Source organism: Podarcis liolepis (genome assembly GCF_965112155.1).
Source record: "Podarcis liolepis genome assembly, chromosome: 1".
NCBI classification, from domain to species: domain Eukaryota; kingdom Metazoa; phylum Chordata; class Lepidosauria; order Squamata; family Lacertidae; genus Podarcis; species Podarcis liolepis.
This window is the reverse complement of record NC_139554.1, coordinates 5357945-5374169: the sequence shown is the minus strand read 5'-3', so window position 1 is coordinate 5374169 and position 16225 is coordinate 5357945. Positions and strand designations below refer to the sequence as shown.

At 50.9% G+C, this 16225-nt stretch overlaps 1 protein-coding gene across 1 annotated transcript; it reads right to left on the bottom strand.

The window, feature by feature from the left end:
• Positions 1-949: 949 nt before the first annotated feature.
• BMP4 (bone morphogenetic protein 4) lies at positions 950-7098 on the bottom strand. Its single transcript, XM_083508433.1, has 3 exons — positions 6782-7098; positions 5192-5616; positions 950-2286 (listed from the first exon to the last, which is right to left on the bottom strand). The coding sequence occupies exons 2-3, from the start codon at positions 5607-5609 to the stop codon at positions 1412-1414; spliced, it is 1293 nt and encodes a 430-aa protein (XP_083364559.1). The 5' UTR covers positions 5610-5616; positions 6782-7098; the 3' UTR covers positions 950-1411.
• Positions 7099-16225: the final 9127 nt, after the last annotated feature.

The following is a 16225-nucleotide window of genomic DNA, read 5'->3' as shown; positions in this document are numbered from 1 at the left end:
CTCAGAGGGGTGAGAGTTATGGCTAGCTAAGGCAGACTTGGCTAACCACGTGCGGTCAATAAATTGGTTGTTACGTTCCAGGGGTGCCAACTTAAATAAAATATTGAGGGCAGGTAAACCCCATTCCGCATAATCGAGCGCGCGCACACCATTTGAATGGCGATGCCCATCAACTTGGGGGCGGGGCGGCCCCCTCAAATATTTTGTTGGGGAGCCAAAGGGGCCCCCTAATTTAAAGGATTAGTGTAATGGTTTTGCGGATCTGCCTGTGGAGCAAGGGAAGGCTGTGACCCCTTAAGCCGGATCAATGGGATGGTTGCTCCATTGAGATGAATGGGTCTCGCTTCGGGTAGACGCAAGCGTCTGCCTAGGGTGCGGGGGAGTCACTTCCATCCAGTTTTAGCTCTTTGGTGGGACAGGGTCTTTGGACAGGAACGGGTGGGAAGCTTCTCAGACGGTTTGAACCCACAATAACACTTCGAGGTGTGTCACAAGCGCGCGCAGGCGCAGTGGGCAGGCGAGGTGGGGGAGATAAGGCAAACGACCCCAATCAGAGCATAGCCCACCCTCCCCAGAGACCTAGCTTGCACAAGTGGGACCAATCGGCCACAGCAATCCTTAAGACCGTGCCAAAATGATGCCAAGACGTGCCGAAGAGGTGCGGAGGTCCTATTTATAAGGGGGTGGGGTGGGGTGGGGGGAAAGATATGGAATCTAATCTTAGTCCTGCCCCCCGAAATTGCAGCCAGGCAAGCGAGTTAGCAATTAAGACAATGCGAAAAGAAAACGAGAGCGCGGCGGGGAGAAACCTTTCGGGCTGGGGAGGGAGAAAGAGAGGAAAGAAAATACCCCACCCCCCCAATAGAAATAAATGATATTTTTTAAAAAAATAAATAAATTAATTAAAACTATAAAAGATATTGCGTTTACCTTTAAAATAATGACTCGCTTTATTTTTTATCTTTTAATATGTCGTTATAAATATATTTTGTCAAAATATATGATCATTATTGTCAAAACATTTGCACATAAAGTCATAAATAAGGTCAAGGTGAACGGATTAAGGGATTTTTTTCCATTAATTTTTTTTTTTTTTTTTGCTGGCGCGCACGCGCCGCTGGGTGAGCGGCATAGGTGAGAAAGAGAATTTATGGGCATAACTTGGCGTTCCTTTTCTTTTTTTCGAAAAAAAAAAAAGGCACAGAAGGCCAGCCCATTCTTGAACCTGGGAAGAGGAGGAGGACAAGGAGAAGCAGCCCTTCTTCCCCGCCACTTCCATCCCTGGGGAATTTTGGACGGGGCGGGCTGGATGGTGAGGACCGGAGGGAGAGAACCGGACAGGGAAGAAGTTGATTTATCACTTTTTTTTAAGGAAAAAAAAATTCTCTCTCTCTCTCTCTGTTTCTCGCGTTTAACGACACCCACACCCTTCGACCACCATCTCCTGGTAATTCTTGAGGACCACTTTGTCGTACTCGTCCAGGTAGAGCATGGAAATGGCGCTGAGCTCGGTGGGGACGCAGCAGGCTTTGGGGATGCTGCCGTTGACCGAGTTGACCAGCGTCTGCACGATGGCGTGGTTGGTCGAGTTGAGGTGGTCAGCCAAAGGGAAAGGGCAGTCCCCGTGGCAGTAGAAAGCCTGGTAGCCCGGCGGGGCCACGATCCAGTCGTTCCAGCCCACGTCGCTGAAATCCACATAGAGCGCGTGGCGGCGGCAGTTCTTCTTGTTCTTGCGCGCGCGTTGGTGCGCGTGCTTGGGGCTGCGCTTGGCCCGGCGCGTCAGCAGCGACTGGCCCCGGCCGTCGTGGCTGAAAGTGACCAGCAGGGGCCGGAGGCGGGCCCAGTCTCCGGCCCCCAGGCGGCCCCCTTGAGGTAAAGAGCGGCTAATCCGGACATGGCTGCCCTGGTGAGTCTGTAGCGCGGGGTGGAGGGGCAAAACCTCCACGGCCAGCCCGTGGTTGGGCTGGCCGCCTGCGGTCCATCGGATAACGGCGGGGCTCACGTCGAAGCTCTCCCAGCGGCTCACGTTGTGGTGCACCAGGCGGGTGTCCAACAGGCGGGTGGCCAGGTCCTCCCCTCGGCGGAGGGGCTTCATCACCTCGTAAATGTTGATCCGGTGGAAGCCCCTCTCCCAGGAGGACGCCCCGTCCTCGCCGACGATCTGCTGTCGGAAGAGCCGCAGCTCCGCCGAGGAGATGGCCTCGCCCGACGGCACGCTGCTCAGGTTGAAGAAGTAGCGCAGGCGGGCCGGCTGGTTGGCGGGCCCCGGGACTTGCTCGAGGTGCTCTGGAGAGGGGAAGGGGACCGGGAGGAGAAAGCAAGAGACAGGACGGTTGGTGGTGGCAGGAGGAAGGAGAGACAGCAACAGACGCGCAGAACAGACGGCGCGGTTTGGGCAAGCCCGGACAAAACCGAGCGCGCGATGGCCGTGGGTTGGGTGGCTGGCTGGGTCACCGTCACGGGAAGGGCGCGATCCACCTGCTAAAGCACCGGGATGGATAGGAATAATACCCCTATCCATCTCCTCCAAAAGTAAAACCTCACCACCCCCCACTTTTGTCCATTTCACCTGCCTTTTGGGTTATCGCTACCCCCTGGCCGGCCCAGTTTACTCGGGGAGAAAGGCTCTTTTGATTGCCAGGAGGTGTCTGCTGCCTAGTAGAAGCGCGCGAGGACTGGAGGAGGAGCCCCATCCTTGGACGCCTTGCGCAAAGGTTGCGCTGCGGGCAACAAGGCATACTTGGGGAATAGCATTGCTGCGATCCTAAACGCGCTTTGCTAAGAAATGAAGCCAGGCCAGCCAGTGGCGTAGCGTGGGTTGTCAGCACCCGGGGTAAGGCAAGTAATTTGCGCCCCCTAACCCGTGGATTTGCGCCCCCTAACCCTAACCCCCAGATGTTGCGGCCGGCCCCCCCCCGCACCCCCCACGCTACGCCACTGAGGCCAGCGGGTGATCGGGCTGCAAGGCTGCGGTTCCTGGCCCACTTATGAGGGTGCAACATTCCCCCCGCCCAGCTTAAATCCTTAGGATTCCCTTCATAGTACAATACAGCCATCATCCTGCATAAGAAAGGGCGTAGGTAACTGCTCTCAGTTTAGGAGAGTCTTTGCTTTGAACTCAGATCATCTTGCTGGTAGAGGTTCGATCCTCCGCCCCACACACTCTGGCGCCCTCTCCCCACTCTGTTCTCTGCCCCATTGTAGAAGCCTAGTGAGCTGTTTACTGAGGAACCATTTGTGCGTCCCAGCCCTCCGAGCACGCCCTATCGTTGTTACTGTTTTAATTTTTTTGCCCCACCTTACATGTGCACGGCGCTGGACATCGAGCCAACAGCACAAAGGACCCTGCCCGCGAGGAGGATGCAAGCACGCCTTTAGGATTCAAGAACAGGCCTTCCCATTGTCCCAGGAAGAGTTAAACCCATGCGCCTCTCCCTCTTCCCTCTCCCCCCCCAGCCTCTCTTTTAAAAAATACATCGGACGCTCTCCATTTAAGTGTAGATTTAGTAACTATGAAATTCAGCCTCGCTGGATTCCCACTAGTCCGTGTATTGCGGGGTCGGGTGGCTTCTTGCGCTATCCGCCAAATTCGAATCAAGTCGTTGTTCTGTTATTTCCACATCCCCCCCTCCGTCACCTCTGCACATAAGCAGAGTGCATTGTGGCCTGTCCTTCCCCTATAAGTTCTTGCACGTGCTCGTGTGATCCATTCTTCACGGTCACGCACGCCCAGAGCACACTTCTTCTCCAGCTCTATCGTCAGCAGACGACTTTGATCCAAAAGGAGCTACTCTTGAGGAAACAGGTTGTGCCTTGCAACAGATGCCCATTTACCAAATACGGCTTGCGAGTTGTAAGTTACTACTAATAATAATAGTTCTTACTAATATTGCAGAGGAAAAAGTGGGCAGAAGTGTTTTAAAGCTACGTTTCCTCTTTAAATTTATTGTTAGGGGGAAAGAAGATGCTCTTTTGGTGCGCGAAGCCCTCCCCCCCAAAAAAACCCCTCCTTTCTAATAACAGGGGTTGCAATCAGTACAGACTCCCGGCTCCAGAAGAAAGAAGCAGCAAACTGGCTACGAAACATTTGGATCCACTTGCAGTTGCACTTCTCTCTCTCTCTCTCTCTCTCTCTCTCTCTCTCTCTCTCTCACACACACACACACACACACACACACACACACTTCCCCCCCCCCAAACAGACGCAGTTTTACGTTGGTCATTTTTAAAAAAGCCATCTCCCTCTCTTCCCTCCCTCCGTTTCCCAAAAGGAACAAGCGGGAGTTCTTTGGTTGGTTTTTTTGTTTAAAGGCGGGGACGAGCGCTTTGATATTTCTCCATAAACTTCTAAGTTTGGTCCGGGAAGAGAGGAGGAGCGAGATGGGGGTGGGAGTAACAGAACCGGAGTGAAATCTGGAGCAGCTGCTGTTGGGCGACTCAGAGAGAAAACGCCTTTCAGTCCGGGCGCACGCAGGCCGACGTTCAACCGGAGAATGGTGGCTTAATAATATCAATAATTCTAGTTGGCAATAGCGGTCTCAATCGTGCAAAAGTAGTCTGCAGACCTCTCTCCTCCCAAGCGACGTACTTTATCCTGCTCTTAAACCAAGCGAGCCCACTTCTCGAGAGGTCAAACCCTTCCCCTAAAACATAATCAGATCGTCTTTCTCGTATAAACGTTTCTCCAGATCCCGATTTCCGTGTGTGAGCGCAGAAATGCCCACACAACCCCCCCGCTGTCCGTCCTCCTTAGCTGCTTCCTGGGCAAGGGAGGAGAAGGAGGGTGAGCCAGAGTCACGCCGGAGTATCACACTCGGAATCGGTTTCAGTCCAAATCCATCGCATCCACAGCCGGATGTGGAGCACGGGTGAAGGAGGAGGAGAAAACCAACTACTCCTTCCACCCGCCCCCCAAAAAACCAGGGGACACCTAACCCACCCAGTCCAATCCTGGAATCTTGCAAGCGGTGCTTTTAGCCCGGGTCCGGCCTCGGGCCGCCTGATCCTTTCAGGAGCATTTACTCGCAAGAAAGCCCCAACCGGACACTAGGAGGGGTGCATCACATTTCGTTCCTCCCCACCTCCCCGCAAAAAAAATCAAATTCTGAAATCCCACCACCACCAATCACCATCATAATAGTCGGAGATCTACTCAGAAGCGCTCCGTGCGCCCCTTTTCCAGTTTGCATACCTTCGTGGTGGAAGCTCCTCACGGTGTTGGCGCGGCTGGTGGACTTTTCCGGGTACTGGAGGCTGAGATCCTGCAGCTTTTCCTCCTCTTCCCCGGACTGGAGGCGATAGAGATCCAGCATGTATGAAGGGACGAGCGCCGCCTTGCTGGGCTGCGGCCGCCGCCGGAGCCCGAACATCTGGAGTAGGGTAGCCTCGAACCCGCGCAAGAGTTCATGGCTCGGGAACGGGCGGCGCGAAGTCCCCGAGGCGCCTTCTCCGTCTCCGGCCTCCCCGGCTCGCTGCTGCTGCTGCTGGAGATGCTCCCCGACAACTTTCTTCTTCCCAGTCTCGGCAGGTATCAAGCTGGCACGGCTAGTACCTCCAAGCAGCACTCGGCACAATAAAATGACCATCAGGAGTCGGTTACCAGGCGTCATGGTGTCTCTGTTGGGGGGGAGGGAAGGGTGTAGTTGGGGGGGGGCAGAGAGCAGAAGGAGGGGAGGGAAGAGAGGGAGAAGGAGGGAGAAAGAGGAGCAAACAAACAAGGTCCGTCAAAAATGACACACTTTGGAAAAAAGTTAAAGAAACGCACATCCCAAGCTCAAAAAAACAAAGCAAAACACAGACCAGATTCCCCCCCCCCCGAAAATGCAGTGCAGAACCTTATTGGGACTTTACGCCCAACCAATTAAGACTTGGGACTTTACGCCCCCCCCCCCGCGATTATCAACACCCCCCCCCAAAAAAATTCTCCTCTGTTTTATCTGAGCAACGATCTGCGTAAAAATGGGGTCACGAAACCAGCTGTTAATACGCGCGAACAAAGTTCCGAAAACCCATCTCTGCTTTTCGCCCATCAAAACAGGGCTTTGCACTTGTTGTTAATGGAAGTAATATTTTTTTAAAAAATGCACTGGGAGAGGCTGGGAGTCGGAGGTCCCGGTTCATTGTTGAGCAAGCTTCCAGGAGGTCTCCTTGGAAAGCGCTCTCCATAGCAAGTGTCTGTTGGAGCCTTCCCGGCTGCCGGCCGCTAGCCACTAGGTGCCCGCGGGGTAGCCCCGTCCGTGGGGGTTTGCGGGGAGGGGACGGGGAGATGTGCAGCCCCTCTCCGGCGTAAGGGCCTCGTGGATCGCGAGGGGAAGGGTGGGGGAATAAACGCGGAGGGGGAAGGACGCGCCTTCTCCAGGGTCCCCAGTCGTTCTTGTTTACTTCGCATTTGACAAATATCCCCGGGGGGTAAAAACTAGATCTTCATTTTTAAAAAGGAAAAACACACACACTACAGTCCGAGCCGATGGGCGTTTACTTGGAAGTAAGCCCCAGTAGGGCTTACTCTCAAGTAAGGGCACGGAGAGATTGCACAGAAAATGCTCTCCCCTGAAAACAAGCAAACCAAAAAACTGTTTCGAAAGGAACCATTTGTTTTTAAAAGGAGCGAATAAAAGGACTCGGAAGTTTGAGAGTCCGGCGCTCGCTCACTCGCTCGCTCGCTCTCACACACAACAAGCTCCGTCTCTCTCTCTCCCTCCCTCTCTTTTTCTTGGTTCTTTTTCATCCTCCCCCTCTTTTAAACCAGAACTCACACAAGGAATGAGAAAGCGCTACTCACTGACAGAAAGCAAGGCATATAGAAACAGTCCATGGTTCTTGACAGCCAAGCGTGGAGCAGGACTCGTGGGAAAGCTCACGCGGGGAATCCGGAGTCAAGCCGCTTTGCGGAGCCGGGGAGAGTCAATCTATAGCTCGCTGCTGCTGCTGCTTCGCCTTCTTCCTCTTCGTCTTCTTCTCCGGGCTGCGGGCAGGAGCAATCGCGCGCCACGGCTTGCTGCTCCAGAGCGACTCCTGGAAAACGAATATATTTGAATATAATGAAACTCCCGAGCAGGCTGCCTTCTGCTTTTCTTCCAGCCCCGGAGAGGGTCACGTGGGTCCGAGGAGCCAGCCTGTCAATCAGCGGGCCGCAAACTCCGCCTTCCTCCTCCTCCTCCTCCTCCTCCTCCTCCTCCTCTGTCCTGGGCTCTGCAAAGGGATGTCCCACCTCCTTGGCCTCTGTCAATCTCCCCGTAGCTTTTCCTTTCCTTTCTCTTCTACTTTCCTTCTAAAGAGAGAGTGTGCGCAGCTGAGTGTGAACTGCAACTCCCTTTGGCTTGATCCAGATGAGAGCCCAAAGCCTTCCCAGTCCAGGCTTTGCCTTAGGTAGCTTAGCATTGTATGCACTGACTGGCAGCAGCTCTAGGGGATTCAGACAGGAGTCTTTCTCAGTCCTACCTGGAGACGCCTTTGCATGGAACCTGGGACCTTCTTCATGCAGAGCGAACGCTCTGACCACTGAGCTACAGTCCCTTTGCTGCATGAGTGCTCCAAGACCACATTCAAAGGCAATTAGGAGGCTGCCCCCAAGCCACCCCCATTTTTAAAAATGCGCTGGGGGAGGGGACTTGCAAAGAAGAGATTTTTGTTGTTGTTTAGTCGTGTCCGACTCTTCGTGACCCCATGGACTGGAGCACACCAGGCACTCCTGTCTTCCACTACCTCCCGCAGTTTGGTCAAACTCATGCTGGTAGCTTTGAGAACACTGTCCAACCATCTCGTCCTCTGTCGTCCCCTTCTCCTTGTGCCCTCCATCTTTCCCAACATCAGGGTCTTTTCCAGCGAGTCTTCTCTTCTCATGAGATGGCAAAGAAGAGATGCCTCAAACCAAAATGATGTGTCTTAAGGCAAAGGGGAGGTATGTACAGCAGCGCCTATCAGTGGCGTAGCGTGGGTTGTCAGCACCCGGGGCAAGGCAAGTAATTTGCGCCCCCTAACCAGTGGATTTTAGCAGGGGGCAGAGAGCTGCGAGTGCGAGCGCCCCCCCCAAGATGTTGCGCCCGGTGCGGCCGGCCCCCCCTGCACCCCCCACACTACGCCACTGGCGCCTATCCCTTGATGAACAATTCAACTGTACAATTCTGTGACTGTATGAAATAAAGGTATTGGTACACTCCATCTGGTGTGCAGGATGAGACCCTATCTGCCCGCAGACTGTCTCGCCAGAGTGGTGCATGCTCTAGTTATCTCCTGCCTGGACTACTGCAATTTGCTCTACGTGGGGCTACCTTTGAAGGCACAACTAACTACAACTAATCCAGAATGCGGCAGCCAGACTGGTGACTGGGAGTGGCAGCCAAGACCATATAACACCAGTCCTGAAAGACCTACATTGGCTCCCAGTACGCCTCCGAGCACAATTCAAAGTGTTGGTGCTGACCTTTGAAGCCCTAAATGGCTCAGTATACCTGAAGGAGCGTCTCCACCCCCATCGTTCTGCCCGGACGCTGAGGTCCAGCGCCAAGGGCCTTCTAGCGGTTCCCTCATTGTGAGAAGCATAGCTATAGGGAACCAGGCAGAGGGCCTTCTCGGTAGTGGCGCCCACCCTGTGGAACGCCCTCCCACCAGATGTCAAAGAGAACAACAGCTACCAGACTTTTAGAAGACACCAAGGCAGCCCTGTTTAGGGAAGCTTTTAATGTTTAATAGACTATTGTATTTTAATATTCTGTTGGAAGCTGCCCAGAGTGGCTGGGAAAATCCAGCCAGATGGGTGGGGTAATAATAATAATAATAATAATAATAATAATAAGAAGAAGAAGAAGAAGAAGAAGAAGAAGAAGAAGAAGAAGAAGTACTCACAGAGGTCCTAGTACAGGCACCCCCAAACTTGACCCTCCAGATGTTTTGGGACTACAATTCCCACCATCCCTGACCACTGGTCCTGTTAGCTAGGGATGATGGGAGTTGTAGTCCCAAAACTTCTGGAGGGCTGAGTTTGGGGATACCTTTCCTATTAGGAGGCTGGTAGTGGCTGACAACTGCATATATTTTTTTTGGTCAATTCACATGTGTGGGTTCATCGCTTGATGACCACGACACCCAGTGACAACTTGCATGTGCCAAACGGGTTAACACCACAGATTTCACACTACAGAGAGGACTTGCCTCACACATGGGGCCACTTCATCCATCAAAGCCTTGTTAGCACACAAGGGCCTCAGGACTATCTACTAAAAACAGCTGAGGATGTGACCTCTCCACCCACCCACAGAAAAGCATGGGGGATATGAGAGAGGTGGGAATATGCCAGAGCCCAAGTATTTTGCTCATCCAGTTTGCAGATGGCACCAAACTGGGAGCAGGTAGCTAATGCTGCAGAAGACAGAATCAGAATTCAAAATGACCTCAACAGATTGGAGAACTGGGCCCAAACTAACAAAATGTACAGGTGAAACTTGAAAAATTAGAATATCGTGGAAAAGTTCATTTATGTCAGTAATTCAACTTATTCCATGATCATCACAATTATAACAAATAAAGGCTTGACGTATCTCGCTTTGCATGTCATGAGTCTATCTCATATATTAGTTTCACCTTTTAAATTGAATTACTGAAATAAATGAACTTTTCTAATTTTTCAAGTTTCACCTGTATTTCAATAGGGAGAAATGTCAGGTTCTGCACTTAAGCAGGAAGAACCAGGTGCACAAATATATGATGGGGAACACCTGGCTTACTAGCAGTACATGTTAAAAATGATCTAGAGGTCTTGATGGACCACAAGCTTGAGACGAGTCCACAGTGTGATGCAGCAGCAAAAAAAGCTAACGCTATTCTAGGCCACATTACCGGAAGTACAGAGTCCAGATCAAGGGAAGCAATAGTACTACTCTATTCTGCCTTGGTCAGACCACACCTGGAGTCCTGTATCCAGTTCTGGGCGCCACAATTTAAGATGGATGTTGAGAAGCTGGAATGTGTGTAGAGGAGGGCAATTAAGATGATCAAGGGTCTAGAAGCCAAGCCTTATGAGGAACAGTCGAGGGAGTTATGTATGTTTAGCCTGGAGAAGAGGAGACCAAGAGGAGTGTGGAGTTGCAGTGCTCTTCATCCGTGACATCACGGGCACTAACCAGTAGGTGCCTGCGATACTCGAAGCACCATATTCCAGACAGCACTGTGCTAACTTTCGTAGGAACTGAGTTTGGGTGCCATTCAGGGGCGCCGACTTATAAAAAATATTGGGGGAGCCCGCGAAAGCTCATGCATAATAAATAAGCTCATGAATATGCAGATAAAGTGGCGCCGCCTCCTCGTGAGCGAATAGGGGAGAGCGTGCTGCGCCTATTAATCAGCTCCGAAGGAAATTGGGTGGAGCTTTTGCTCGGGAGGGAGGGCAGGAGGCATGCAGCCCGACCCTGTGCATTTTGGGCTGGGGGAGGGGCGGCGGTGGCGCTCTGCTGGAGGGGCGCCCGAGATTATTGGGGGGGCGGAGCCCCCCCAAACGAATTTTTGAGGGGGCTCGGGCCCCCTCAGGCCCCATGGAGTCGGTGCCTATGGTGCCATTTAATTATGGTAGCCACCATGGTAATGAGTGTGTAGCTAGAAAGAGAATATTTCACATGCTGCCTCTTAACATATATAGGCTAAGTAAAGGATACCGTTGAGCAGACTGATTTAGAGAGGATAAGTAAATTACTGGTAGTTGCAAGTACCTATATTGTAACGCATGATAAAACTTTGTATTTTCCCGCAATCTCTGAATGGTTAAAGAAAGATTTGGGATACTGCTTTGTAGCTGAACAGGATGCTTTCCAAGGAGTAAGTTTGGAAGCCAAGAAAACAGATCTTTCAAAGATTGCAATTAATTGAGTGATAACTACAAAGATAAGATACATCCATACATTTTCCTGTCTCTGCTGTAGCAATTTAGAATGTATGGTGGGTTGATACTGTGTGGCATCAGACTAGTTTCATTGTTGTTCTTCATGGTTTAGGAACAACGTTGCTACGGTTTTATGTGATCTACAGTGGCACCTCGGGTTACATACGCTTCAGGTTACATACGCTTCAGGTTACAGACTCCGCTAACCCAGAAATAGTGCTTCAGGTTAAGAACTTTGCTTCAGGATGAGAACAGGAGGCCCCATTAGCTAAAGTGGTGCCTCAGGTTAAGAACAGTTTCAGGTTCAGAACGTACCTCCGGAATAAATTAAGTACTTAACCCGAGGTACCACTGTATCTATAAACTTTCATGGGATGGGCTTTGGAAGTAAACCCTGAGGAAAGATCTGTACCCACTGTCTTGTGCAGAGTCATGGGACAGTCCACCGTCCTTCAGACCATGTGGAGGGCCGGACTATATATTTTAAAAAAATATGAATGAATTCCTATGCCCCACAAATAACCCAGAGGTGCATTTTAAATCAAAGGACACATTCTACTCATGTAAAAACACGCTGATTTCCAGACCATCCGTAGGCCGGATTGAGAAGGCGATTGGGCTGCATCCAGCCCCCAGGCCTTAGGTTGCCTACCCCTGGTCTTGTGGGACATCTTTGGGAGAAGAAAAGGGTAAGGAGTACAATGGTACCTCGGGTTAAGTACTTAATTCGTTCCGGAGGTCCGTTCTTAACCTGAAACTGTTCTTAACCTGAAGCACCACTTTAGCTAATGGGGCCTCCTGCTGCTGCCGCACAATTTCTGTTCTTATCCTGAAGCAAAGTTCTTAACCTGAAGCACTATTTCTGGGTTAGCGGAGTGTGTAACCTGAAGCGTATGTAACCTGAAGCGTATGTAACCCGAGGTACCACTGTAAACCCTACACAAATCTGGAGGGGAGTCCCTAGGGATGGCGTCTTGTACGCCTCCTTCTGGCAGCTCTTGCAGCCAAACTGGTGCCAAGCGTCTTGCGCTGCTTTCCTTTGGACCACTTCAGTAAGACCGAGAGCGGGGTCTCGCAGGGGTGACCAAAGGTGTCGTGACACCCAGGGCGGCAAACCAGTATGTACGGCGCATGTGCGGTGTCACTACATACAGCGCATGCACCGTACATAGCGACACCACACATGTGCTGTACATAGCGGTTTGCTGGCGGTGCTCAAGCTCCGTACAGACGGTGCTGGGATCCTCTGCTCACGGCTGTAGCGGCGATGGAGGGATCCCACCACCGTCCGTACGGTGCTTGAGTGGCGCCAGCAGCAAACCGCTATGTACAGCGCATGTGTGGCGTTGCTACGTACAGCGCATGTGCCGCCACACATGCACTGTACATAGTGGTTTGCCCCCAGCGCCAGGATTCTCTGCTTGCGGCTGCAGCTGTGAACAGAGCATCCTCCACATGCAGCTGCGGTGGCGCAATGGCTGCTCACACCGCCGCGAGCCCCTGCGGGGTGCCTTCTTGTCACCCCTTCAGACATGGCACCTGGGGCACACTGCCCCCCCTGTTGCGACGCCACTGGGGTCATGTTGTCTGGGCAGCCCAGGACCTCCAGACATATTGCCCAGGCTGTATGCGCCCCAGGGAGGTCATGTCTGAGCTGATAACGCAGCAAAAACAACATGGGAAGAATCAGTTACGAGTTAGAAGAAGAAGATGAGTTTGGATTTGATACCCCGCTTTGTCATTACCCGAAGGAGTTTCAAAGCGGCTAATGTTCTCCTTTCCCTTCCTCCCCCCACAACAAACACTCTGTGAGGTGAGGGGGGCTGAGAGACTTCAAATATAGTATTTTTCGCTCTATAACACGCACCCAACCATAACACGCACGTAGTTTTTAGAGGAGGAAAATCCGTAGGCATGCCACCCGTAGGCATTCCCTCCATAACACGCACAGACATTTCCCCTTACTTTCTAGGAGGAAAAAAGTGAGTGTTATGGTGCAAAAAATACGGTAAGTGTTACTAGCCCAAGGTCACCCAGCGGCTGCATGGGGAGGAGCGGAGACGCGAACCCGGTTCCCCAGATTACGAGTCCACCACTCTTAACCACTACACCACACTGGCTCCAGTCTCTGCAGCCACAGCAGGCACTGCTATTCTCCAGTGGTTTGAGGTCACCCCTGGAAACACACTCCATTTTCTCTTGAGACAGATCGACGCCAACAACAACAAACTTTAATTTTTCAAAATGGATTTTTAAACAAAATATTTATTGTGCGGCGTATGTCGGCGGTCGCCAACCTGAAGCCTGCGTGTGACATGAGTCTCCCAGAATGGAACATAACATCTAGATTCCCAACTTTTTTAAAAAAAGTTCCTAGAATTCGCAGAACCTGAGATATGAGGGAAAAGGTACCATTATTCTCGTTTTGTGTGTGTGAAAGAATTAGCCTGGGGGATCATGGGGCAACAAAGCTGCCAGTAGCTACTAGCCATGAGGTGTCCACAGCATGAACCTAAAGCCCCCCAGCTAAGGATGGACCTGGGATAGGATAGCTCAGTCAGGAGAGCAGGAGACCCTTCATCTGCGGCATATCACCCACGTACCTACGGGACCGCCTCTCCTGTTATGCCCTGCGGAGGACCTTAAGGTCCACAAATGACAACGCTTTGGAGGTCCCAAGTCGCAAGGTGGTTAGATTGGTCTCACTAGGGCCAGGGCCTTTTCAGTACTGGTCCCGATTTGGTGGAACGCTCTGTCACAAGAGACCAGGGCCTTGCGGGACTTGACATCTTTCTGCAGGGCCTGCAAGACAGAGCTGTTCCACCTGGCCTTTGGTTTGGACTCGGTCTGACCCTTATGTTTCCCTCCCCTTATGGTCTTGATCTATGGGCTACCATTAAAATGAGGCTGTATTTTAAATTGCATTTTAACCTGTATTTTAAACTGTGTTTCCCCCCCCTATTATGTTTTTACTGAAATTTTATTGGTGTTAGCTGCCCTGAGCCTGGCAGTGGCCGGGGAGTGTGGGGTATAAATGAAATTATTATTATTATTATTATTATTATTATTATTATTATTATTATTATTATTATCTCAGGGTTGTGGGTTCGAGCCCCATGTTGGGCAAAGCATTCCTGCATCGCAGGGGGTTGGACTAGATGACCCTGGTGGTTCCCTTCCAATTGTACCATTATATGAAGCCAACTTCCTTGGGGTGGCTTCTCCCAACATGTCCTGTTCAACCTAAAACCTACAGGTCAGTGAAGTACGTACAGTCTTTTATGTGGGGGTAAGAATTAGGGCCGGCGTCTTAGCATTTGGATGAAAGGCAGAAAATATATTTTATTAATTCAAACCCTTGGATGTTTTCTTTTTTTAAACAAAAAGTCAGAGGGTCTCCGTTTCTTGCTCTGAGTGACTGAGAGAAAGACAGGCAAATTCCACTTTTGTGGAAGCTTTCTGGAAGCCCTGTCCTCGGTGACATGCCATTTAAAGAAAAAAGCAAAAAAAAAAGGTTCCTAAGAAAGGAGCACGTTAAACATGGGCGAATAATGAGATTTCATGTTTGATCCAGGCTTTGGGGCTGAATCTGATCATCCCAATTATTTCCTTACGTACGTGTCCCCCTTTCCTCTCTTTTCTTCTTTGCAGAATGCGTTCCCCTGTAACGCTCATAAAACTACCTGCGTAAAGAAACAATCCTTTCTGATCGCTTTATGCTCAGCTGAGAGACCTTTTGCACAATCCCTTTGCTGCATGAATCAAGAATTTTTCTCCTCCCCCCCCTCTACTGCCAGTCTCCCACCCCACCAGCACCCTGATCAAACTCAAATCCGATTAGGAACTTAATCACCCCAAGTGAAGTAATGCAAACATATTGGGTATTTCCATTTCACAGAAACAGGGGTGGGGGTTGTTTTTTGTCTAAAGGCAAGGAAGAGAAAGGCAAGCTTTTATGGGGGGCAACAGAAATCTGTCCACAAGGGCTCAGGGTGGGCAACTGACCTTTTAAAATAACAAACAAATCACTTGCCCAATCATAAAGCATTTCAAACCCACCATTTAAAAGACTTGATTTCATTTTGTAAAAAAGAGAAAGGGAAAAAAAAGTTCATCAATTGCCCATTCTGCTTAAGGCGATCAAAGCCTTTGCATTGTTTTGAAGTGCAAAAAAGTGACTCACCACAAACTATACTGCGCTGTACAGAAAATAAAAGTTATAGAGTGAGATGGCAGAACATGTACAGAGAACTTTCTGCATGGAGGGGTATTCAAAAATATGATAGCCCTCTCCCCAGTCTATGGACCGAAGTGGTAAGGGGTAGCTCAGTCCATAAAGCATGAGATTCGGTTGGAGGTTGGATGGCGGCTAACAGATTGAGGTTGAATCCTGACAAGACAGAAGTACTGTTTTTGGGGGACAGGAGACGGGCAAGTGTGGAGGACTCCCTGGTCCGGACGGGGCAACTGTACCCCTGAAGGACCAGGTGCGCAGCCTGGGAGTCATTCTGGACTCACAACTGTCCATGGAGGCACAGGTCAGTTCTGTGTCCAGGGGAGCTGTTTACCAGCTCCATCTGGTACGCAGGATGAGACCCTATCTGCCCGCAGACTGTCTCGCCAGAGTGGTGCATGCTCTGGTTATCTCTTGCTTGAACTACTGCAATGCGCTCTATGTGGGGCTACCTTTGAAAGTGACCCGGAAACTACAATTAATCCAGAATGCGGCAGCTAGACTGGTGACTGGGAGTGGCCGCCGAGACCACATAACACCGGTCTTGAAAGACCTACACTGGCTCCCAGTACGTTTCTGAGCACAATTCAAAGTGTTGGTGCTGACCTTTAAAGCCCTAAACGGCCTCGGTCCAGTATACCTGAAGGAGCGTCTCCACCTCCATCATTCAGCCAAGACACTGAGGTCCAGCACTGAGGGCCTTCTGGTGGTTCCCTCATTGCGAGAAGCATAGCTATAGGGAACCAGGCAGAGGGCCTTCTCGGTAGTGGCGCCTGCCCTGTGGAACGCCCTCCCACCAGATGTCAAAGAGAAAAATAACTACCAAACTTTTAGAAGACATCTAAAGGCAGCCTTGTTTAGGGAAGCATTTAATGTTTAATAGGTTATTGTATTTTAGTGTTTTATTGGAAGCCACCCAGAGTTGCTGGGGGGACCCAGCCAGATGGGCGGGGTATAAATAATAAATTCTTCTTCTTGTTATTAATCTCAGGGTTGTGGTTCGAGCCCCACACTGGGTGAAATACTCCAACAGCAGCTAAGAAGCCATAAAATGCACGCAAACCTCTACGGATCTGGCTTGGGCTTGCCTAAAGGAAAGTGTTTTAAGGAGGCTCTGAAAA

Excerpts from the sequence above, each read along its gene's own strand:
- BMP4 (XM_083508433.1), bottom strand. The coding sequence starts at position 5,609 with ATGACGCCTGGTAACCGACTCCTGATGGTCATTTTATTGTGCCGAGTG. Across the intron at positions 2,287-5,191 it reads GAGGAGCTTCCACCACGAAG|AGCACCTCGAGCAAGTCCCG; the intron begins GTATGCAAACTG and ends TCCCCTCTCCAG.